The sequence below is a fragment of the Oncorhynchus kisutch genome, linkage group LG11, assembly GCF_002021735.2.
Source record: "Oncorhynchus kisutch isolate 150728-3 linkage group LG11, Okis_V2, whole genome shotgun sequence".
NCBI lineage: Eukaryota > Metazoa > Chordata > Actinopteri > Salmoniformes > Salmonidae > Oncorhynchus > Oncorhynchus kisutch.
In genome coordinates, this window is record NC_034184.2 from 23,802,267 (window position 1) to 23,827,258 (window position 24,992).

Sequence of the window (24,992 nt, forward strand, 5' to 3'; positions counted from 1 at the left end):
GCCTACTGTACTACGAATCACATTTTTATACCAGGATGCATACTGTTTATACTACGACCTACTGTCTAATACGTGTAGTACTGTAATACCAATTACATTTGAATTCTGCTGTGATTAGCAACAGTAAACTGTTTGTTGATAGTATTTCAGACTTGTTCAATCACCTGATATGCATGATTGGTTCTGAAGCACACTTATCAAAGAGAATATCTGATGGAACTGTACATGTCTACAAAGATCATCAAAGGTGACAGAATCTGGGGAACTGGCTGTGTGTGAGTTCTATAGACACACATGAACGCACACGCGCACACACACACGCCTCCCATCCCATAGGCAGAAACTCAAATAGGAGGTACCCGTGCTTTGAACTATTCAACGCTGGTCTGACCAATCGGAATCCACGCTTCAGGATTGTTTTGATCACGTGGACTGGGATATTTTCTGGGTAGCTTGCGGAAATAATCTAGATGCATAGACGGATACGGTGACTGAGTTTATAAGGAAGAGTATAGGAGATGTAGTACCCACTGTGACTATTAAAACCTACCCTAACCAGAAACCGTGGATAGACGGTAGCATTCGCACAAAACTGAAAGAGCGAACCACTGCATTTAACCATGGCAAGGTGACTGGTAATGTGGCAGAATATAAACAGTGTAGTTATTCATTGCAGGTTCTCGTCTTCCATTTCTCATATCCTTCTCCATGCTATCCTGTTGTGGGGTGACCAGTCCAAATCTCTCCGGGTGCTCATTGACGCTGGTGCCGATGAGAGCTTTATGGACGCTACCCTGGTGTCGGAGCTCAGAATCCCCATACAACACCTCTCCATTCCCATGGACGTCAGAGCGATGGATAGGCGCTCTATTGGGCCAGACGGATTACCAGGACGTGTACTCTGAGCATGCGCTGACCAACTGACATGTGTCGTCACTGACATTTTCAACCTGTCCCTGACTAAGTCTGTAATACCAACATGTTTCAAGCAGACCCCCACAGTCCCTGTGCCGAAGAACACTAAGGTAACCTGCCTAAATGACTACTGACTCATAACACTCACGTCTGTAGCCATGAAGTGCTTTGAAAGGCTGGTCATGGCTCACATCAACACCATTATCTCAGAAACGCTTGACCCACTCCAATTTGCATACCCCCCCATCAGATCCACAGATGACGCAATCTCTATTGCACTCACCACCGCCCTTTCCCACCTGGACAAAAGGAACACCTATGTGAGAATGCTATTCATTGACTACAGCTCAGCGTTCAACACCATAGTGCCCTCAAAGCTCATCACTAAGCTAAGGACCCTGGGACTAAACACCTCCCTCTGACACTGGATCCTGGACATCCTGACAGACCATCCCTAGGTGGTAAGGGTAGGGAACAACACATCCGCCACACTAATCTTCAACACTGGGGCCCCTCAAGGGTGCATGCTCAGTCCCCTCCTGTACTCCCTGTTTACTCATGACTGCATGGCCAGGCACGATTCCAACACCATCATTAAGTTTGCCGATAACATAACAGTGGTAGGCCTGATCACTGACAACGATGAGACAGCCTATAGGGAGGAGGTCAGAGACCTGGTCAAGACAAAGGAGATGATTTTGGACTACATGAAAAGGAGGACCGAGCATGCCCCCATTCTCATCGACGGCGCTGTAGTGGAACAGGTTGAGAGCTTCATGTTCCTTGGTGTCCACATCACCAATAAATTATCATGGTCCAAACACATCAAGACAGTTGTGAAGAGGGCACGAAAAAGTATATTCCCCCTCAGGAGACTGAAAAGATTTGGCATAGGTCCTCAGATCCTCAAAAGGTTCTACAGCTGCACCATCGAGAGCATCACTGCCTGGTATGGCAACTGCTCGGCACTACAAAGGGAAGTGTGTACGGCCCAGTACATCACTGGGGCCAAGCTTCCTGCCATCCAGGACCTTAGAGGACCTCAAAGATTCCAGCCACCCTAGTCATAGACTGTTCTCTCTGCTACCGCAGGACAAGCAGTACCAGAGCGCCAAGTTGAGATCCAAAAGGCTTCTTAACAGCTTCTACCCCAAGCCATTAGACTCCTGAACAGCTAATCAAAGGGTTACCCAGATCTCTCTTTTACGCTGCTACTATAATCTACGCATAGTCACTTTAACTCTACCTACATGTACATATTACCTCAACATTGACCCTGAACCGGTACCTCCTGTATACAGCCTCGCTTGGTATTTTACTGCTGCTGTTTAATTATTTGTTACTTTTATTTTCTATTTTTATTTTTTTACTTATCTAATTTTTACTTAACAGGTTTTTTTCTTAACATAAAGCATTGTTGGTTAAGGGCTTGTAAGTCTGTTGAATTCGGCGCATGTGACAAGTAACATTTGACTTGATTTGATTTATTGTCAGAGTCACCCACACTACGTTTCCCATTAAACTGAGAGTGTCAGGCAATCACAATGAGTGTATGCAGTTCCTGCTCATTGAAACACCTCAAGCGCTCGTGGTTTTGGAGTTTTCATGGCTCCAAAGGCACATTATGAGGTATTGTGTGTAAATTAATGAGGGGAAAAAATAATTGTATACATTTTAGAATAAGGCTGTAACGTAAACAAATATGGAAAAAGTCAAAGGGTCTGAATACTTTCCAAATGCACTGTATACAGTGTACAATACAGATACTAACATCTGTGTCTCACACACACACACACACACACACATACACACACACACACACACACACACACATACACACACACACACACGATGCACTCGGTATGTTTGCTTTTCACTCACGCTTGCATGTTCGACCATATCCATCCATCACCTCTGCAGTATGTGATGGGAAGCTGTCCAAAAATACACACATGACGAGTTGCCAAAGAATCTCTCTAACAAGACTTTAGAAACACTATCCCACCATTATTATTTTACACCAATATTGACCTTACTCAACTCCTAAGACATGGAAGCGGACACAGCCTTGGAACTTAAGCTGCTTCAGGGTCACAGGTTTAAGCATCTGAAACCAAAGGTGTCAACTAAAAATAGTTAGTAAGTCTCCTAGCTGTCTATATTTTGACTGCACGTTACTAAGTGGCGTCAGAATATAGACAGCTAGGACAACACTGAGCATGGCAAAATGTCACCGCACCACAAGAGGAAAGGACCGACTAAGGGAGCATCTGGAGAGAAAGCAAGGGGGGACTCTCTGTAAAGAAATTCCTGTCATTTGTACAGTAAATTACTGGCAGCACAAATGCCAGTCAATTTATTTATTACTAGCTGCCTACTAGCTGCCACCGATCCCCTTTTCTGTTTCATTTAGTTTTGTCTGATTAGTTTCACCTGTTTCTTGTTTGGGTTTTGGTTTGGGCTATTTCAACCCGGTAGGCCCGCCGGCTTTGGTGCGGGCTTGTTTTTCTGTTTATGGTGTGTGAATATTTTGTGGGTTCCATTTTTCCGAACAGTTTCGTTCTGTTTGTTGGACTGGGTCTTTATGCGCCCTTGTGTGTGTGGCGTGACCTTCTCTCTGTTTTTGGAAATAAAAGATCCACATCTTTGAACTACCCTGCTCTCTGCGCCTGACTCCTCCACCCACTACTTCTAGAAGTCGTTACAGCGAGTCAAGACCAGCAAGTCTCAAGTCCTAAACTTGGAGTTTCGAGTCCTAAACAAGTCATAATGTGCTCTTCACCAAATGTAATACCATTTCATATTCTTAACAAGAGTAATATTTAGTATATTACATTCATGCAAATCATGAATGCTTTTAAAAATATATATATTTATTACTTTCCAAATAAACTTTATATTTACATGGAAATACATGGGTAGCCATGAGAAAGACCCCCCCCCCATTTGCGATCAAGTCCAAGTTAAGTCCAAGTCCAAGTTAAGTCAAGTCCAAGTTAAGTCAAGAGTCATTGGTGTTAAAGTCAAAGTCGAGTTGCAAGTCATCATATTTGTGACTTAAGTCTGACTCGAGTCCAAGTCATGTGACTCAAGTCCACACCTCTGCTTTAATGTAATATTAAAGACATTTGTTACAGTGCAAGCACACACACACACACACACACACAAACACACACATTTGACATTTTTTATATAGGTTAGTGTCTGTGAAATTGTCCATGAATGACGTGATTCGGCAGAGTAACAAGTTAATGTCAGTGAGAATGACCATGAATGACACAATTAGATTGGGTAACAAGTACAGGTGTCTGAGAAAATGTCTGTGATTGAGTTCTTAAAGGCACAAAGAGATGAGCATTTCTAAAGTTTCACTGGCTGCAGTAAACACACAGTTGGATTAGCAGGGTGGAATTTCGTCTGGAGAATGTCAACTGTGATTTTCACAAAATGTTCCTCTAAGGTGCCCTTAACGAGGGTGAAGGAGCTCAAAGTAGCTGAAGTAAAGTCAAGTAGTTACTGCTGTCAACAGGGGGTGAGGGGGGGCAAAGGGCTGTGTAAGTTAAGTTGGGGAGGAAAGGAGCACGCCCCCAAACTTCTCTTCAATGTCCTGCTATTTGTCGTCACAGAGGGAGGAGGGGGGGGGGGGGGGGGGGGGGGTGCACGACAGGAAATACTTAGCTGTAAAAAGCTGCATAAAAATCCTATATCAAGCTAAAGTAAAGGTACAGTTAAATCATATAACATACTGTTACCAGAGAATTCTAAGCATCGTCAGAGGCCAGTAACAACTAAACAGGCCAAGGAGGTGAAATGAACAGGGGAGGATGAACAGGAGAGGGAGAGGGAGGAAGAGAGGGAGAATAAAGACAAAGCAGAGAAAAGAGAAACTACACAGAGGGCAGAAGAAATGAAATGCAGTGAGTAGATGATAAGTCTATTCCATGAGGGTCTAGATCAGGGGTACTCAACTCCTACCATATGAGATCCGGAGCCTGATGGTTTTCTGTTCGACCTGATAATTCATTTCACAAACCTGGTGTCCCTAGTCTAAATCAGACCCTAATTAGAGGGGAACAATGAAACAAACACAGTGGAACTGGCTTTGAGGTCCAGAGTTGAGTTTGAGGGGTCTAGATACTCATTTGCATGTCCAACGGGAGAGAAAGGTCTTAACCCCTACGGGATCGGGAACCCCCCCTCCCTTCCCCGTGGGACGGTTGAGCTAACGTAGGCTAATGTGATTAGCATGAGGTTGTAAGTAACAAAAACAATTCCCAGGACATAGACATATCTGATATGGGTAGAAAGCTTAAATTCTTGTTAATCTAACTGCACTGTCCAATTTACAGTAGCTATTACAGTGAAAGAATACCATGCTATTGTTTGAGGAGTGTGCACAATTATGATCTTTATTAATAAACCACTTAGGCACAGTTGGGCAGTCTTGATACAACATTTTGAACAAATATGCAATGGTTCATTGGATCAGTCTAAAACTTTGCACATACACTGCTGCCATCTAGTGGCCAAAATCTAAATTGCACCTGGTCTGGAATAATACATTATGACCTTACTCTTGCATTTCAAAGATGATGGTACAAAAAAATAATGTTTTATTCTTTGTATTATCTTTTCCCCGATCTAATGTGTTATATTCTCCTACATTAATTTCACATTTCCACAAACGTATTAGTGTTTCCTTTCAAATGGTATCAAGAAGATGCATATCCTTGCTTCAGGGCCTGAGCTATAGGCCCTGTATTGAAAAAAAAGGTCGGATACTTAAGAGGGTTTAAACATGGGAAGGAGAGTCATGTCGCAAGCCACTGAGGTGATGTTATGCATGCAGGATCATGGTCTTTTTTTGGGGTGACAGGTAGCCTAGTGGTTAGAGTGTTGGACAAGTAAGCAAAAGGTTGCTGGTTTGAATACCTGATTTGACAAGGTGAAAAATATGTCGATTTTCCCTTGAGCAAGGCACTTAACCCACATTTGCTCCAGGGGCGCTGTACTACTATGGCTGACCCTGCAAAACAACATATTTCACTGCACCTCTTCGGTGTACGTGGCACAACATGTTTTATTTATTTTACTAGAGAGAGAGAGAGAGAGAGAGAGAGAGAGAGAGAGAGAGAGAGAGAGAGAGAGTGAGAGAGAGAGAGAGAGAGAGAGAGAGTGAGAGAGTGAGAGGGAGAGAGAGAGAGAGGGAGAGAGAGAGGGAGAGGGAGAGGGAGAGGGAGAGGGAGAGGGAGAGGGAGAGAGAGATGAGTGAAGAACAGAGACTAACTGGGGTAAAGATAAAAATTGAAAGAAAGCTGGGACATAAAAGTGGCTGAGAGTAGGGGGATGAGCTTCAAGGGGGAAGGATGAGACAGGAGGTTAGGGGTGAGATGAGAGGGTCTGTTCTGTCTGAGGCAGTTAGGTCTTGGTTTACTTCCAGGAGAAACTAAGGGGCAGACCAGGGGGGAGTAAGGGGGAGATGAGGGGTGACCTTGACCTCGTCTTGTCTGAGCTGGTGTTTTCACAGCGCAGGGGGCTGTGTGGGTTTATGTGTGTGTGTGTGTGTGTGTGTGTGTGTGTGTGTGTGTGTGTGTGTGTGTGTGTGTGTGTGTGTGTGTGTGTGTGTGTGTGTGTGTGTGTGTGTGTGTGTGTCTGTGTCTGTGTCTGTGTCTGTGCGTGTGCAGTGCCATTACTGATAGCTCTAACAAGCCAAGGTAAGAGGTCAGACTGTAGAGTGGAAAAGGATGAAGGGGCTGTTAAAGGGACTTTAATTCCACCACCTGCCTACACACACACACACACACACACACACACACACACACACACACACACACACACACACACACACACACACACACACACACACACACACACTTAAGGGTTAGGCTGATTATTACCAGACCTTGTTTAAACACCTCCCCTGTTACCCTCCCCAATAAAACACTATATTGACAGGCTAACCATGAGGGTTCTAAGCTGACATATGGAATTGTTTTAAGATGGTCATATGATGGACTATTTAGCTATTTAATTGTGAATTTTAGGACCACTTTAAGTATAAATATATATATATATATATATACACATAAAACAATTATTGCATTAATGCATTGAATAACACATTCAAAATGGCAAAAAAGAGTGGAACAATAAATCATAAGAAATAAGGTTTTGAAGTGTCTGTCCTATATCTAGGAGATATAAGAAAGCTCAGGAAATATTGATTCTAGTTTGTGAGCTAGAAAGGCTACTGCCTGGGAAGTTCTCCCACTCAGAAGTACGAGATAAGGAAGGGAGCGGGGGTAGGTTGACCTCAGGTCTCCCCATTGGAAACCCGAGGTAGGGGGAGCGGGGGAATCTATCAAATAGCGCACCTCTAACTTTGTACAGTACTAATGCAATTAGTAAAATCAGTCACACTACGAATTGCTACCAAATAAACCACAATTCATTCATAATACTGTGAAAATATAGTTTCACAGACATTTTCACAGGCATTTTTTTCTGGTTTGTGCGAAATTGTTAAGAATAATATAAAACCAGTCTTCACACCACCAAGGTGAATTGGTTTAGTCTTGACTCTTGGTTGACAGTGTTGGGGGATGGGTAATGTATTGATGCTCGAGTGCCAAATCAACACAAATTTGTTTCTATTTGGTCTTTGTTACTTCTTATATATATTTTTATATTTATATAGTTTTAAATGTTATGATTATTTATTTGTGTTAAAGGGGGTGTTCGCCTATACAAGCTACAACCGCCACTGCCTGTGACACTTGTGGGGGCCGTAGAGCAAAACAGAGAGCCCCACCGTGCTCATGAGAATCACCCCTTTTCATAGAGAGGTCAAACCATTCAGACGTTATTGTGAGAACCATTTTTGGAATGTCTCATAATCTGACAAACACTGCTCTAGCTTTCACCACAGATGCATAAGTACAACATAGGCAGATGCGGTATTTGACTGACTCACCGGTGTCAATCTAACCAACTTCCTGTGCTTCAAATGCCCTATCAAGTCTTCACATAGGCATGAATGATGTCACATGATCAATGGCTTTGTCCATTCATATATACAGTAATTAACTTGGAACACTACAGGTCTAATTTTTTTAAACCTTTATTTAACTACTAAGAACAAATTCTTATTTTTAATGTATTTATTTTAAATTTTACCCCCTTTTCATGGTATCCAATTGTTAGTCTTGCCTCATCGCTACACCTCCCGTACAGGCGAGAGACGAAGGCCATTCGTCCTCCGAAACACAACCTAACCAAGCTGCACTGCTTCTTAACATAGTGCGCATCCATGCCAGCCACACCAATGTGTGGGAGGAATCACTGTGCACCACGCGATGAGACAAGGATATGCCTACTGGCCAAACCCTCCCTAACCCAGACGACGGACGCTAGGCCAATTGTGCATCGCCCCATAGACCTCCTGGTCACGGCCGACTTTGACAGAGCCTGAGCACAAACCCAGAGTCTCTGGTGGCTCTGCGATGCAGTGCCCTAGACAACTGTGCCACCCGGGAGGCCTAAATTCTTAATGACGGCCTAGGAACAGTAGGTAAACTGCCTTGTTCAGGGGCAGAACAACATATTTTTTACCTTGTCTGCTCAGGGATTTGATCTTGCAACCTTTCGGGACAAGTCCAATGCTCTAACCACTAGGCTACCCACCTCCCCACTTAAAAGACCAATGCAGACGTTTTTATCTCAATATCAAATAATTTCTGGGTAACAATTAAGTACCTTAATGTGATTGTTTTCAATTCAAATGGTAAAAAATAAACTAAAATAGCTTCTTAGCAAGAGCAATTTCTCAAGCAAGAACTTTGATAGGACTGACTGGGAAGGGGAAAACTGAAAATTAGCTGTTATTGGCAGAGAGGTTTGGAAGGCCAAAACTCCATCCTACCAAAACAGGTTGAAATTTCAGGGGGTCTTTTCAAACAGGGCATTATGATAATTTGCACAATTTCACAGTGTTGTTCCAACCACATAGTGTGGAAATATATAAACACTAGGAAAAACATGTTTTTGACTGCACTTGACCTTTAAACAGCATTCTCCAAAAATCATAATGTACTGTAAGCCACATCTCAGCACACACAGGCTAGACAGAAGAGGAGGACTTCTTTAACATAGATATATAGTGGGGTCCAGAATGATTGGATCCCTTAATAAAGATCAGCAAAAAAAAATGTACAAATCAATTATACAAACACTGAGCTATAATATATGCTTACATTTGTATTTATTTGTATTTTATACTAATATAACTGCTCAGAGAAAGAGATTTTGTTGATAAACAATATAAAATAAATAATACATCTAAAAAAGATAGAGGTCAAAATGATTGGATCCCCTGATTTCAATACTTCAGTACCCAGGCCTCCTGAGTGGAACAGCTGTCTAAAGCACTGCATCGCAGTACTTGAGGCATCACTACAGACCCGGATCCATAGGGTGGTGCACAATTGGCCCAGAATCGTCCATGTTAGGGGAGGGTTTGGCAAGGGGGGCTTTACGTGTCTGATCGCTCTCTAGCGACTCCTTGTGGTGGGCTGGGCGCCTGCAGGCTGACCTCGTCGTCAATTGAACTGTGTTTCCTCTGACACATTGGTGCAGCTGGCTTACAGGTTAAGCAGGTGGGTGTTAAGAAGAGCGGTTAGGTGGGTCATGTTTCGGAGGACACATGACTCAACCTTTGTTGTGGAGTTGCAGAGATGAGACAAGATCGTACTTGGATATCACAAAAAAGGGGGTAATATACTTATTTTATTTATTTTTATACTCCAGCACCCTCCCCTTGTGAGCCTTTTTTTATGGACTGCCCTCTTCAATTCAAACCAGAGGTTTTCAATGGGGTTCAACTCCGGACACTGAGATGGCCATTGCAAACTTTAGATTTTGTGGTCAATTAAATATTTCTTTGTGGATTTTTATGTGTGCTTGGGTTTATTGTCTTGCTGGAAGATACACTTGCGGCCAAGTTTCAAACTCCTGGCAGAGACATCCAGGTTTTGGCTTAAATGTCCTGGTACTGGGTAAAGTTCATGCCATTGACTTTAACAAGGGTCCGAGGACCCCATAACAAAGAAAAACCCTGGGACCTAATCCCTCCCCAGACCAAGTGTAGGGTGACAACTTCGAAGCCTTGAGGTGGACGTGCACCAGAATATATTGATAGTCCATATCGTAGAACTATCTCATGATAAGATACCAGACTACAACAGAGAAAGTACAGGGTGATACACAGTGTGACTCCTGAACTTGTGAACTGAAACTCCTCTGCACCTAAACATGAACAAATGGCTCTCCTCAATGTGTCTCTTCAGTGCTTGAAGATAGGCGCAGTCAGGCCATGTTTTGACTAGTGCACCAGAGGCCCGTTGAAATCACACAGCTGATGATACGCAGACTTACATACAGTTCTCACACACACACACACACACACACACGCACACACACGCACACACACACACAAAAGCGCGCACACACACACACACAGTAACCCCGTCAATGAAAATCTATCAATGTACAAATGTGTCTGAAATACCTTTTATACTACAGTACATTAAAAACGGAATAATGCAACACCACTCTCCTGTGCATTAATGAACAATGCATTCGACAAAAGACAAATTCTAGCAGATTCCCTTTGGATAATATGAAGATTTATTAAATACACATTAATATCACTGAAGTCTTGAGTGAAGCTGGTGGAATGTTCTGTCATAGCATCAGTTCTGTAGGCATAAATATTTGGGGAATAATCCCTCAGTGTTCATGTTATTTCTTCATATGAATATCTCCTTAGTTGCAGTGTGTGTTGCTCAAGACAGATCTAGAACAGGCATTTCTAACATGGGAGGTTTAACACACACACACACACACACACACACAAACACAAACCGTCATTTTGTTCTTCTAATAAATCACAAGCAGCTGTAGTTGCCATTGTAGCTCCGATGACTGAAATTCCATCCTCATCTCTCCTCTCTTCAACTTTGTAAGTTGATATGATCCACACATTTTAAAAGTTAGAAACTCTGGGGTTACGGTTTGTTTTGATAGACTGCTGTTTACTCTGTATTTTACTGGAAATTATAGCAGTAAAATTGTAATTACAGAACAATGACCAAACTATTACAACAGCATCTATATGTTTTAAATTAACCATCATTACATTATCATTACATCATATCATTACATGCAATTTCGTACCACAACTGGTATTTAAGTACTACAAAGTATTAATTGCTACCACATCATTTCTAATAAATACCAAGCAAAATACTGTAACATAAAGACATCCTGACACAGCCTACTGCTAACCAAAACCTTACGGTTCTCAGTTACCACCCTGGGAAGTCAGGGATAGTCACTGGGACTCAGCAAGTCATACATACACACATACAAACATACACACACAGTCCAGCTGCCCCTCCACAGTCAGGTTCAGTTTAACCTTTCATTCAGAAATGCCAGTACTCTCTGCCTCCTCGTTTCCTCTACATTCATCCTTCCATCTCTTCATCCCTCCATTCCTCTATCCCTTCTCTACAAATTACATTAGTAAAGCTGAGGGGTGATGATTTACATCGCTGTGCTCTGGCAAGATTGAGTAACCAAACAGAGAGTTTTTGTGTGTGTGTGTGTGTGTGTGTGTGTGTGTGTGTGTGTGTGTGTGTGTGTGTGTGTGTGTGTGTGTGTGTGTGTGTGTGTGTGTGTGTGTGTGTGTGTGTGTGTGTGTGCGTGTGTGTGTGTGTGATCTCCTACCTGTTATTGTGATGTTGCTGTAGAGGTTGGAGAGCTGTTCTTTGAGGAGGACAAGCTGCATCTGAGCTGCCTTCTCTCTTTGCAGCTCCAGCATCATGTCAGGGTGGTTGGCCAGCTTACAGCCCCTCTGCTTGTCCAGGGCGATGTCACTACGCACTATGTCTGAGCATTGACACAGAGACCAAGAACGGGTCATGTAGTTTCATTGCGTACCACTTCAATATTGGATTGTTCCTTTCATGCTAATAAAGCTTGTTTGAATTCAAATTGAATGCTACAGAATAAGACTATAGGCCTACCATTGAACATGGACATAGACGATTTCAACTGTACCTAAAGTACATTTAAACATCTCAATACATTTTATAATCAAATTGGGAATACAACACAATAAATAAATATACAAAATGTGTGTTTAACATTTGCGTAAATTAATAATCAAATCCATAATGTCTAACTCACCATCTTCATAGTTTTTTAGGTAGTAATCTGGGCCGGGGCCTCTGAACTTGGCAAGGTTCTTCAGGTTGTGGAAGTGGAGGAAGTCGGTTCTCTTTCCTCCGAACCTCAGATAGGCTGGGGACAGACCTCGGGCTAGGGTTACCAAACGCTTGGAACTATACATGGAGACAGAGATCTGATAAGAATACAGTGCACAAATACATCTGAAATATTGATGAAACAATATTTTTTAATCAATTAGGCTCCGTGTCCAAACAAGTTGCATGAAAAACACAACATGACCATCATTGATTTCAGATCATGTACATACATACACAACTCTGAGAAGAAACGATTGATGTTATGTTGAAAATAATTCCTGTAGTGGGTATGTCATTGCAATATCCAGCACTAGTGACATAGACTACTCAACAGAGGCTGAGCACTACTTACACAAGACAAAAAACTCAAGTCATAAAACAATGACAACTTGATTTAAATGTGATATTTCTTGATAGCCCTGTGCATTCAGATTCAACAAAAGAAAACTAGACATGGAGCCAATTTAATTCATACAGAGAGTAGGTTTTAGTGGGTTTTTTTTAGATATCACAGGGAAACATTTTATGATGGTGAGACTAGTATGCCCAGAATAATAAAAACATGTTCTACACTACAGTGTTACCAGATTACTGTCAAAGCTTTCCAGACTGGGCTTTCGAAACACTTTTTACTATCACTCTCACTTATTGGTTTCACTTGAGAGAAAAGCTAGTGAACCCTACTAGTATTTACATGATAGTATTATAGGACATGACAGCTTTTCCATTACAACAGGACTTTTATGACCATCTCAGTGCTGCTGTTAGCCAGCTATCAATAATAACTCCCACAGCTCTGGTTTAGAAAAATAGTTTTGGGTTAAGTATTCCACTCTACTGTTGTGTTACCAGACTGGACACAGAATAAACAACAGAAATATTATACTTTTCAACCAAAGCCACACTGTAATTTGTGCATATCATCAAGAGTGGACCACCAACAAAACAATGGAGCAAACTAATACACCACATGCCAATAGCACATGCTTTCTGTAGTAAAGGAATGGCATTCCATGAGAGCAACATTAGCCTACTTTTTAAACTTGATTTGAAGCTAGACATTATTTGTTTACAAAGTCTCCTTTGACCAAAACCATGGAGCAAAGAACAGTTTTGTAGTAGGTCTATTTATAAGTCACGTTCTTCAAAATTAAGGGAATATTTCCCATTCATTGAAATTACTGGAAATTGCACAGTAGCTTTAAAATGTTGTGTTCAATTATATGTTATGGGATTAGCACTTACCATATTGTGCTGTTTTTGTAGGCAGAATATAGGCCATGTTGTGATCATTTTAACCGATTCTTGCAGATTTGAATAAAGTGCCATTTTTATGACAATTATAGACAATTGTGGTAGTTAAATCGCCTAGCTTTGTATTATAATAATTGCCTATTTATGTCTCTAAAATCCACCGACCTACCACAAAAACGAATTTATCCTATAGTATGGCCTTAGTGTGCTTGAACGCTGGGTTATCAGATCTGACGATCAGCAACGTTTACGGTAGGCATGGTTTAAATGTTTATTCAAATAACGGTTTATATGAACTTGACCAGTACAATTTAAGAAAATAAATATTGGAAAAACATTGAAGAAAATTTGCGTTGAAATTGTGAGTGAATAGCCTACCTACATTTAGGAAGTTAGTGAAAAGTATGAACCAAAGTAAAGCAAAACAATATTGTTAAAAGGTTCATTGTTTGATCACATAGTGTGTTGTTGTTATTATGAACATTATGAACATTAGGTATATTATTATATTATTGTGATGATTAGTATCATTATTATTATTATTGTTATTATCACAAAATTGATGCAGACAACATTTACTTGCTGAAGGACGAATATACAGCAACAACTGAATTTATATAGATCCATATGATTGACGCGTTCATGTGGGAATAACACTTTTCATCTAGTTAACCCAGAATTACATTTTTGCTAAAATCCTGACCACAAAGTTCTCCACTGACTGGTAAAAGTTACATCTGGGAACTTTGCACAATAGCCGAAGCTGATTGGAAGCTGAAATTGTTTACTTCCAGGGCGATACATGCTGTGGCTCCAATAATATTTGAGTAGGCATTCCGACTGTTTTTCATTATTACAAACATGTCGATATCGAGTAGTAAACCCTGATACTCTATAGAACTTGTAAAATGCCACGACCCCCTTTCTCTCCTCCCAAACAATAACAGTGGATGTTTCACTGGAAATAAGAAACCTCTGTTTACGGAAATTCTTCAAAGAGCCTCGTGTGCGCCATGTAGGCATACTTCTACCAATGTAAACTATTCCCTTCCATACCCAACATGCAACATTAACTATATATGATGAGCTCATATCACCTCTTTCCCTGTCATTCTCGTTCCCCTCTCTCTTCATTTCATATTAGCATTGTGTAGAACACAGAAACATTGACACGACTAAGACAGTGGCATTATATATGTAGACCTATTATTAACACCGCTATGTTAAAGAGATGTTTCTGAATTAGGCTACATACTGTGTAAACTGATGCATGCCACACGAGAATGACGGAACATGTGTCAAAAGGTGTCTCAACTGAAATGAGAAAATAGGCTACTAGTATGCACACCAATTGGTAAAGCTCGACGACGTAATTATGAAGTTAGGCCTACACTCCAATCTTTAGGATACTCCATATTTCCATACGGGCTAGTTTACCCCATATCTAATGTCACCTAAACAAAAGCAATGCACAAATCGGCATAAACCGACTTTATGACATGGTTTAATGATTCCCGATATCATAATATTGTCAAAGAACCATTCGTCTAGATAACTAAATCCGATCATGCTCAACAGAGACATATAAACCAAAAACAATGCATTTGATCCAAACATTAGAATAACGACGACTATGAAGTCGATAAAGCAGACAGAGTGGGAAAGTAATCTACCTCAGAAAGTCCAGCCACCCGTCCTTTATAATCGACGGATCCAACTGTAAAGAGAGGAAGTTGTCATTTAGAACTTGAACCGGACTGCGGGTGTTGACGTCCAGCAAAATGAGCGTCCTCTCCATGAACCCCGTTCTCTTCCCCCCGCCGCCGGGTGCAGGTCTCTGGTAGGTCGAAGAAGAGGAGATCACCGACTGCACCATCAGAGCAACGGATACCAGCCACAGCCGGGAGCCTGGGAAGGGGCATGTCGCCGGATTGGGCATCTTCCTGGCTTGGCACCACAGATGGAACACTGCGCCTAAAAACAAGACCGTGCTCTGCTGTTTGAAGGAACGTGAGAGAAGCTATAGCAATACCTTGTAGTCTGAATGCACTCTTCCTATTCCTTTGAGCGAAGATATCTGCTCCTTTCTGTCTGTCCGTCTCCCCCCGCCCCTCCGTGTTTTTGAGAGCTGGAGAGGGGAGCGCACGCCCCGGGCCAGCCTCCCCGCTAGAGAGGGCCAGGAGCCTGGGGGAGGAGAGGAGGCAGCACCGCCCCTCTTCAGGACTCAGTGGTGGTTCTTCTCTGAGGTATGAGGGTTCATACTTAACCCCTCTGAGGTGTAGGAAAGAAAACAATGATCAGGGCGATCTATTTATCAGAATGCTAGGACAAGTCCGCATTGCAGAGCTCAACAAGTCCGACTTTTCTTGCTTTTATGACTTGTAAAATTAGGAAAGGGAACCTTTAGAAAAATAAGAGGCTATACTTTTACATAGACACATGACTCAAAAGGTATTAAGATATAGAATATCTTATATAAGATATAGAATATACGCATTTAGCGAGTTGTCTCCAGATGCACAATGTAAAAAGAATTACGCACGCTGGTGACATACATTTTCATGTAAATCTGAAAAGCAATTTGTCTGATGCAATGAATTATGTATGAAACTGTTGTGTATTTGTCCCTCTCGAACAAAACAATACCAACAAATCATGTTAACCAATGGAATTATTAAAAACAAGCGTTGTGAAAACCGTGTATTCAAAACTAGAACTACTATAAATATTTAGGCTAAGGAACTACTCGAATTTGGTATCTCGGAAATAGCCAAGATTTGTGTTGCTTAGATTACAATCGCAGGGTCATCTAAAAAGCTGAACGTTTTATATTTGCTAATTATCTGTGAAACACAAATCTCTTATACATGAAAGTTGGATGCATCTCTACAGTGTCAAGATGGTTTTCATAAAGACATAATTATGCATTTTTAAACAAATGTATATTTCGTTCGTTGGGGAACTAAGAACCACAATACAATCCATCAAAGAAGACAAAAAAAACGCACATTCCTAACAAAGCTACATTAATATTTTAAGTAAGCATACATAAAACGAAAATGTTTAGTCCTAATAAAACAAGTAAACGTCAACGTAAATATATGAAATATCAGAGTAGGCCTATTGGTGTTCTTTCTATACTTTTGAATGGAACGGTTTTTAGACGCTGTTATCGAACATGTCATTTCTTGGTGTACGGTCCTAGATAAGTATGCCTACAAGAAAAGGAGAGTAAATAGCTAGTTAGGCTATGCGGTAAAATATATTTTACGCACAAGTAGCATATTTAACTAGGCTATTTAAGAACACATGCGATCACAAGGCTAATGTTTTCTCACAGTTTGATCTGTGCTAATATGTTTTCTACAGTTTAACCAGTGACTGCATCGAACTTTGCCAACTTTGCCAATCACAGCCTAGCTCAGTCGTATAGCCTGCTTGGTGCGCTTCCAAAAACATTTTCAAAACTCATTTAGAACTCTACAGCCAACATATTTAACATACCTATAAAAGCTTTATATAAAGTCTCTCTCCAGATGTTCTTTGATCAGAGGGCCTACACACAGCGTGGTCCCACTTGCAAGTAGAGAAAGGCATTGACCGACGGGATGGGTCGTTGTTATGGTGGTTATCCCAACAACTTCACCTCACCTCGGCGTGGCTCGTCTCAGCCTCATGAGCACACCGCCTTACTGTTTGATAACTCTGGTCGTCTGAGGTCGCTGGCAATATACTCCCCTTGATCTACCGTGCAGAAAGTGCATGATGCACTGGGATTGGGAAGATATCCCAAAACATTTGTGTAATCCCTCCTGTTACAGTCAAAATCAATACACGTTTGAAAATGTTTAGAGGTTCTATTATCTATTTGAATTAGTGACCGCTGCAACCAACTTCATGTTTTACGCTCCAACGTTAAACCATTCTAACAACTTTTGTAAAGCTCGATATTAATTCTGGAAAGTGCGTGAGGCCTGGCTGAAAGGAACAAAGGAAATATGAAGACGCAAACATGGACAGGACATGCCTGACACAGCCTGCGGCTGACAGGACATTGCAAATAAACGAGCCAGTTATTGTTATTCATCTCTCATGAGAAAGCTTTATCAACTGTCCATTGCTATGTGAGGAAGAATCAGACACGCACCCCTCATGGTCCTAAGGCAGAACACTGTCTATCTATTCCTAATGTTCACGTCTAATAGCGGGGAACAAACCTCTGACTCCTTTTCACCCTCTCCAACCTCATACCTCTCTATATATTAATCTCTCCAACCTTCTCTAACTCCTATATAACTCTCTCCATATCACAGTGGGATCTTCGGTTGACCCCTCACTCCGCCAGGAGAAGAGATGAGTCTTTGATATGTCCCGCTGCGGCTGTAGCAGTCCTATGGCAACGGACCAACATCCCTCATCAAGTTACGGTCTTTTACTGCATGTCTATGGCAGATATACTGTAGACGTCATTTGGAGTCTTTTGATGTGAGTTTTGAGATGTCGAAGACATATTGTGTGAAGTGTTTGGGATTGATGGGAATACATAGCATGTGATTTCCATAAAGGTTAGATTTTTAACTATGAAATGTTACCAAAATGTTAAATAGAACATTAAAGTAATTTAGTGCTTAAAACATTTAGTGTTTAAAAAACATTGTTCTGATACTCGATACTCAGATAGATGGAAGAGTAAAGCTACAGTCTGTGAGATTTCCAGGAATTCCAACTAAATGAAATATAATAGAAATACTTTACACTAGATAAGTACAACTGTGTTATAGGCTACACTAGGTAGCCTAGCGGTTATTAAGAGCATTGGGCCAGTAACTGAAAGGTCGCTGGTTCGAATGCCCGAACCGAATTGGTAAAAAATGTGTCGATGTGCATTTGAGCTAGGCACAACCCTATTTGCTGATGGAATTCGCTCTGGATAATAGCGTCTATACTAAATTGTAAAATCAAACAATTGGTGTTGAAAACAAATAGGTTAGCACATTATCACAATTCAATAACATTAAAGTTGTGTTCAAAGGATAGAAAATTCGTAGAAGATGTTTGTGCGTGAATGTTGTCCATGTGCACTCTGTGAGTGAAATTAGGGAACCCGCCACAATTAGCCGACTATCAAATTCCTTCCGACTTGGAAAATAATGCAGGCTAGCCAACACTCGTTTGCTTCTTTCAACACATTCCGTAATGTCGAATGTTTTCTCGTGTCACCTTTTATCGTGATAATTTAATCTATTTTTGCCAGTGGCATAAGTTATCGAAAGTGTGTGTGGGTATCGTTGACTGAATAACTACTTTCGGAAGGTTTTGACAAAATAATAACTAAATGTTAAATATTATGACTATAACTTTTCGACCCCGTTTATCGAAGAAAAAGGTAGACCTATTGTATCAACTCTGAAAAATCAAGACAAACTGAACACAACCATAATAGTACTATAATAGACTAATAATAATGACAATTATAATAACAAAACAACATGGCCTAATAGACAAATCATTTTGTAATATAAACGAATAATAGTCATTTACTTGGGAAAAAAAAGAGAAACGTGCAACAGATAGGCCTACCTCTAAGGCAGACTAACGAACACATCTTATCTCCGGAGCTAAACAAAGCAATAGCTTTTTCCTATTATTCCTTTAGGTGTGGTTACATGGCTTTATATAACGGGGTGGTGGATATAGCCTGTATGGCATAGCGTTTAAAGATAGGCCTACATCTGGTTTAAATACATGTCTCTCTCTATATTTGATCTAAATATGTCCAGATTTGCATAACCTATAGTTAGCTTTTAACTTCTCAGGATTATAACGATAATAATCAGATTTAAACTCTCTTTTTTTTCAAAAACACATTCTATCTTTGTCCCAAGTTTTCACACGAGACCCCTGAACTATAACGCAATAAAACAGGCCTCTATGGTAGCCTATTGGAAAATGCAACAAATCAACAGGGTCGAAAATGTAACAGCAATTTCGTTAGTAAAGCAATAATAGCCTAGGGCAAATGCATTACATTGGAAACATATTTTGTTGAAATGTATTGAGCTTTATCAGTTGAACATGATTGAAAATATCAATAATACTAGGCCTATATGATTTAGTCACATACCCTACAATAACATTATTTATTTTCAGTTTTGTGGCTATATGGTTTGTTATTTTATATTTAAATCAACGAAATTACGTTGAACCAACGTGGAATATAAGTTGAATTGACGTCTGTGTCCAGTGGGATCTGACTTCGATTATACTTCCAAAATAAAATATATTTAAAAAAAACTTTGCCTTGACAGGCACATACATGTGATTTGGAGCATAGGTGTCGAGAGAGACAGCGTGGGCGAAGGAGGGTGGATAAGGCTATTTATTGACACACCACCACCAGGATTGTAACTGTCTTGAACAGGGGATGAAAGGGTCACGGTTTTACGAGGCAGGGTTCACGATCGCTCTTCCGAATATTGACGACGTGTTAAAGTTGCAGAGGCAGAGAAGTCAGCCTACCACTAGACAAAGGAGCAGCCATGTCCCTGTGTATTATCGTGTCCTTTTTATTTATCTGATTATTAAACCAATGTAATGGTGTGCTTTGCTAAACTGTCTTATCTGTTTACATTTCTCGTTTTATGGCTTACACTAACATGTAGGCTCCGATTCCAAAATGTAAAAACATTATATTTTAAATTGAATTAGACGCTACAATTAAGACATTGTCGTTTGTAGGCTAATTGTTCGTATGCCTAAATGCGATTGAAAATTCTAAATAATTTAGAAATAATAATTGTTAGGCTATTAATTATAAATCATTTGCAAATTATAAATCATTGCTGACTCAGGCCCAAAACATTGACTCGAAGTAATAACATATTATTGACTTTAAAATACAACCCTGCTGTTATTACTGTGCTAATTAAATCCGTTTAATGACCATATCATGTGAAATGAAATCAAATTACTCACACTAGGAGGGTAAACGAACAACTTGTTGAGTTGAAGAGGCTCTAGTAAAACTTGACTCCAGAGCTGGTGCTGAAATGGGAAAGGGGAGTCAGCACTGCCATCTGGTGGAATACTGCATAACACGTTCTAGAAAAATCTGACTGCAGTTTAACCCAATGTGATGATGACGATGCTGCTGTTTACAAAGATTATGATGATAATTATGACGGTGACAATGATGAGGATGATTATGATGATTATGATGATGCTGATTGTGAAAAAATAGCTTGAGAGAGAAAAACTGTGATGAAGGCCTTTGAGTAGGCCTACAAAATGAACACACACACACACACACACACACACACACACACACACACACACAGCATGAAAGGGTCTGTCAGTAGGCAACGATTGTGATCTCTGCAGAGAGCGACAGACAGACAGTCGCTCCCTGCAGGGAAGTGGCTGATGATAGGGCATATCCTGCCTGCTATTTTTAGACGGTAGTGGCACTCAACATGACATTACGTCATTGTGCTGCACACATGCCCGTTCTCTCTCTCGGCCCCCTCTCTCTTCTCTCTGCTCCAAGTGTGGCTCTCCAGATGCTATGCCGATTCCAAGAGCCAGCGTAAAAACCCTAACCACGTGACCCAACCATCGCCGACGTCCCTCTGCAGCTCATTCAGCATGATGGCTGCTGATGCTGCAGCAGCTTCATCCTCAACACACCGCACTGCACTTCATTCCTGCAGCCTGCTGTTGTTTAACTTCTCTATCCTTCTCATCATCATATTCTTTCTCCCAGCTCCGGCGAAGGGATTGCTTGGTGTACGCCCAGAGAACACTAAAGCCGGTGAACTGTCTGTGCAAGACGGGCTGCTCCAGGCGACCGAGGGGACGCGGTTCATGCTGCGGGTTTACTATGCAGCATCCCCGGTTACACAGAGAGCCCAGAACCGCTCTGGGAGCGGGAGACCAGAGGGTGCAGCTGCCGCACCATGGATCGCCTTCATAGAGGAGCCAGGAGGAGAGCGAGAGAGAGGAGAGGGGGAGAACATGGTCCGTTTATTTAGTGTATTGACCATTTACCCATAACGCTATATATGACATATGTTTAATTAAATTGCGTATATATCGTGTTAAAATGTTAATTTGTGTTTAGGTCCATTCCAAACGGAACCCGTGCGTGGACGAGCATGCGCGGAGTTCTGACATCGAACTCCTGGGTTCCTTCAGGTCTGCATCCAGCCACAACTCCGTTCTAGGTTCGTTTATAGTTACATGTTTTTATCGTTGTTAAATCGTCGAATGTAAAAAAAAAGTGTCTTGTGTTATTGTGCGTTTTTATTTTGTCTGATGAGGACCTTTGTGTTATTTGATTCTGATTCCATAGTGGAGCTGCTCGCCAAAGACCTGCGCAAAGATGAGCGGATAAAATACTACTCCATTTGCGCGTTTGATGGGGCGAAGTGGGAACATTTCACCACCAGAGACTTCTGGCTAGCCGTGGTGGAGCGACCCCCGCAAGCGGACGTGTGGCTCCAGTTGGGGGTGTCGGTGATGCTACTGGGGCTCTCTGCGCTCTGCAGTGGGCTGAACATCAGCATGCTCGCCCTGGATCCCGTTGAGCTCCGGGTCCTCCAAAACAGCGGCACCGAGAAGGAACAAAAATATGCGCACAAGATCGAATCTGTGCGTAAACATGGCAACTACATCCTGTGTACTGTGGTGCTGGGCAATGTGCTGACCAACACCTGTTTTGTAGTGTGGATGTGCCAGATTATAGGGATGACTCCCACCTCCCTTGCTACCTGCACTTTCGGTATATTCTTTATAGGAGAGATCCTGCCTCACTCTGTGGCGTCCAGACACAGCCTCGCCATCGCCTCCAAAACCATCTGGGCCACCCGGCTTCTAATGCTGGTCTCCTTCCCCATCTCCTACCCCGTCTCCAAACTCCTAGACATCATGCTCCACCAGGAGATCAGTAACTTCTACACCAGAGAGAAACTGGTTGCCATGCTGCGCGTCACAGACCCCTACCACGATCTGGTCAAAGAAGAACTCAACATCATCCAGGGCGCTCTGGAGTTGCGCACCAAGAACGTAGAAGTTGTTCACACTCCGCTGGCGGACTGTTACATGCTCTCCTCGGATGCTGTTCTAGACTTCTGTACGATGTCTGACGTCATGCAGAGCGGGTTCACCCGGATCCCGGTCTATGAGAACGACAGGTCCAACATCGTTGATATCCTGTTCGTCAAAGACCTGGCGTTCGTGGACCCGGATGACTGCACCCCGCTGAAGACCATCACCCAGTTCTACAAACACCCCATGCACTGTGTGTTCAGCGATACCAAATTGGATGTGATGCTGGAGGAGTTCAAGAGAGGTAATAGAGTTAGGTGTACACTGTTGTAGAGATGGAAAAAAAATGTATGCAGAATCAAATAACATATAAAGAGTTAAATATTATAGGAAATGCACCACCATTTTTGGAAACAGCTGGAGGTGCATTCTCCAGAGATATACCTGCAACCATCAGAGTGCATGAACCAATGAGCTCACAAGTTCAAATCACATGATTACTGCAATTCAGGAACCTCTACCATGTTGCACATGATCTATGATAAAACAAATATTATATTGTTCAGCAGGTGCTGTGCTCGTTTGACAAGAAGTTGTGTATACTGTAGCTAAGTGCCATGAGAGTGTTCAAGTTAACCCCTACACATTCCATCACACCACTTCCCTCTTCCTGAAAAGCAGAGGATCCAGGGTGTATTTAAATCCAGTGATGCTTTGAAGAGTCCGTCATATAAGATGATAAGGGCTCAGCAGGTTCAAGTGGAGCTAATTGGTATAGGCTACTGCGAGGTTTTCTAAACTCAGTCCTGGGGACCCTAAGGGGAGCACATTTCGTTTTTTTGCCCTAGCACAGCTGATTCAAATAATCAGAGCTTGATGATGAGTTGATTATTTGAATCAGCTGTGTAGTGTTAGGGCAAAAAACAAAATGTGCACCCGTTGGGGTCCCCAGGACTGAGTTTGGGAAACGCTGGGCTACTGTATGTCAGGGAAGAGTTTTAAGCCGTATCTATAATCCATAAAACCAACAACTTCCTTGAAGCTACCCAGGAATGAACTGGGACAGTTTAGAGAGAGTAGCAAGGTTATCTATATGTTTTACAGATTATGCTAATCCCAGTGAAGTGGTACATCCCACAGTAGAACAGGAATGAAACAGGACTGAAGTGCTGCAGTCTGAAGAGAAGTGACAAATTGACAGTAAACGGTCCTTTGTGTTTCCATCCATGTAAGAATGTCAAAGGGAGCTGGAGGCTTTTCTGATTCCCATGACAACCAGAGTATAAATCATTCAGCCGTCAGCCAGGAGGCTAGGTAGGTGTGTGTCTTTTTGTTTAACTATCCTTGTGAGTACTATCCTCACAATGATAGTAAAAAAAGGACAATTCAGACAAGTGGGGACATTTTGCCGGTCCCCTCGAGGAAAATTCCCCGAGCTGACAAGGTGAAGATCTGTCGTTCTGCCCCTGAACAAGGCAGTTAACCCACTGTTCCTAGGCCGTCATTGAAAATAAGAATTTGTTCTTAACTGACTTGCCTAGTTAAATAAAGGTCAATAAAAAAAGGTTAGGGAAAATAGGATTTTGGATGGGAATAAATTATTTGGTCCCCACAAGAATAGCAATACAAAACTGTGTTTGTGTGGGTGCACACTCAGTACTTCGTTAGGCGCTATACAAAAGTAAAAGTGGATTTTTGAGTGGGTGAAATGAACAGATATAATGTTTCTCGTGTGTGTTGCATAATACACAGAAGTAGAATAGATTTGATGTGCTCTGAATGTTGGCAGGAATCAAACTGGAGGCTTTGGGACAGAGACGGCAGTGTCCACTAGGATGAGAGATTATGTAACAGGACTAGGGCTTCACTCAGATGCTATTCAGATTGTCAGGGTTGGTTTGTCCATGAGGGCTCAGAGATGGTAATCTGATTTATTCAGAATGAAGGGTTTAATGATGAGAAGGATGACTTGGGGAAATGAGTTGGATGAGAGGGCCTTATTCAATCAACATTTGTTTTGTGGTGTGATTAAAAGTAACATTCACATTTTCAACTCACATTCAACATCATCTGGTTGTCTAGAGGCGCCAGAAGGAAAAGTTGGGCTTCCATCGCAGACGCAGTCTCCTCCTCTTCCCTCAGTCCGGTGTCACATTTAAACTGGTCCACATACATGATATCTGGGTTGCCCCTTCGAGTGGATTCATGCTGTGGTTGCCAGAGAATCAGTTCACTGACAGGGATGTCCTTTTGTCGGTAGGAATGTCTGAGGAGAGCATATATTGTTCATATATATTGTTAGTTACTGTATATTGTTATGTTTCTCATACCCCTCAAAAAACAGACACAAGTTTTGATTGAACAATAGAATCATTCAAAGCAGTTGGTCCTGCAGAATCATGACATTTTATAGGAGCTAACTCACTATCAAATGTTAAGTTACATATC

The 24,992-nt window shown here is 41.6% G+C and overlaps 2 protein-coding genes across 2 annotated transcripts in view; one reads left to right on the forward strand and one right to left on the reverse strand.

Annotated features, from left to right (window-relative positions):
• hpse2 (heparanase 2) overlaps positions 1–15,514 on the reverse strand; it is a 110,437-nt gene extending 94,923 nt beyond the window's left edge. The window contains exons 1-3 of the mRNA XM_031836495.1: positions 15,173–15,514; positions 12,166–12,320; positions 11,704–11,865 (exon numbers count right to left, since the gene is read on the reverse strand). Coding sequence (XP_031692355.1) covers positions 11,704–11,865; positions 12,166–12,320; positions 15,173–15,438 — 583 coding nt within the window. The 5' untranslated portion in view covers positions 15,439–15,514. The remainder of the gene's footprint in view (positions 1–11,703; positions 11,866–12,165; positions 12,321–15,172) is intronic.
• Positions 15,515–21,100: 5,586 nt separating this feature from the next.
• LOC109898899 (metal transporter CNNM4) overlaps positions 21,101–24,992 on the forward strand; it is a 25,938-nt gene continuing 22,046 nt past the window's right edge. The window contains exons 1-3 of the mRNA XM_031835464.1: positions 21,101–21,515; positions 21,619–21,721; positions 21,850–22,848. Of these exons, the coding sequence (XP_031691324.1) occupies positions 21,144–21,515; positions 21,619–21,721; positions 21,850–22,848 (1,474 nt within the window). The 5' untranslated portion in view covers positions 21,101–21,143. The remainder of the gene's footprint in view (positions 21,516–21,618; positions 21,722–21,849; positions 22,849–24,992) is intronic.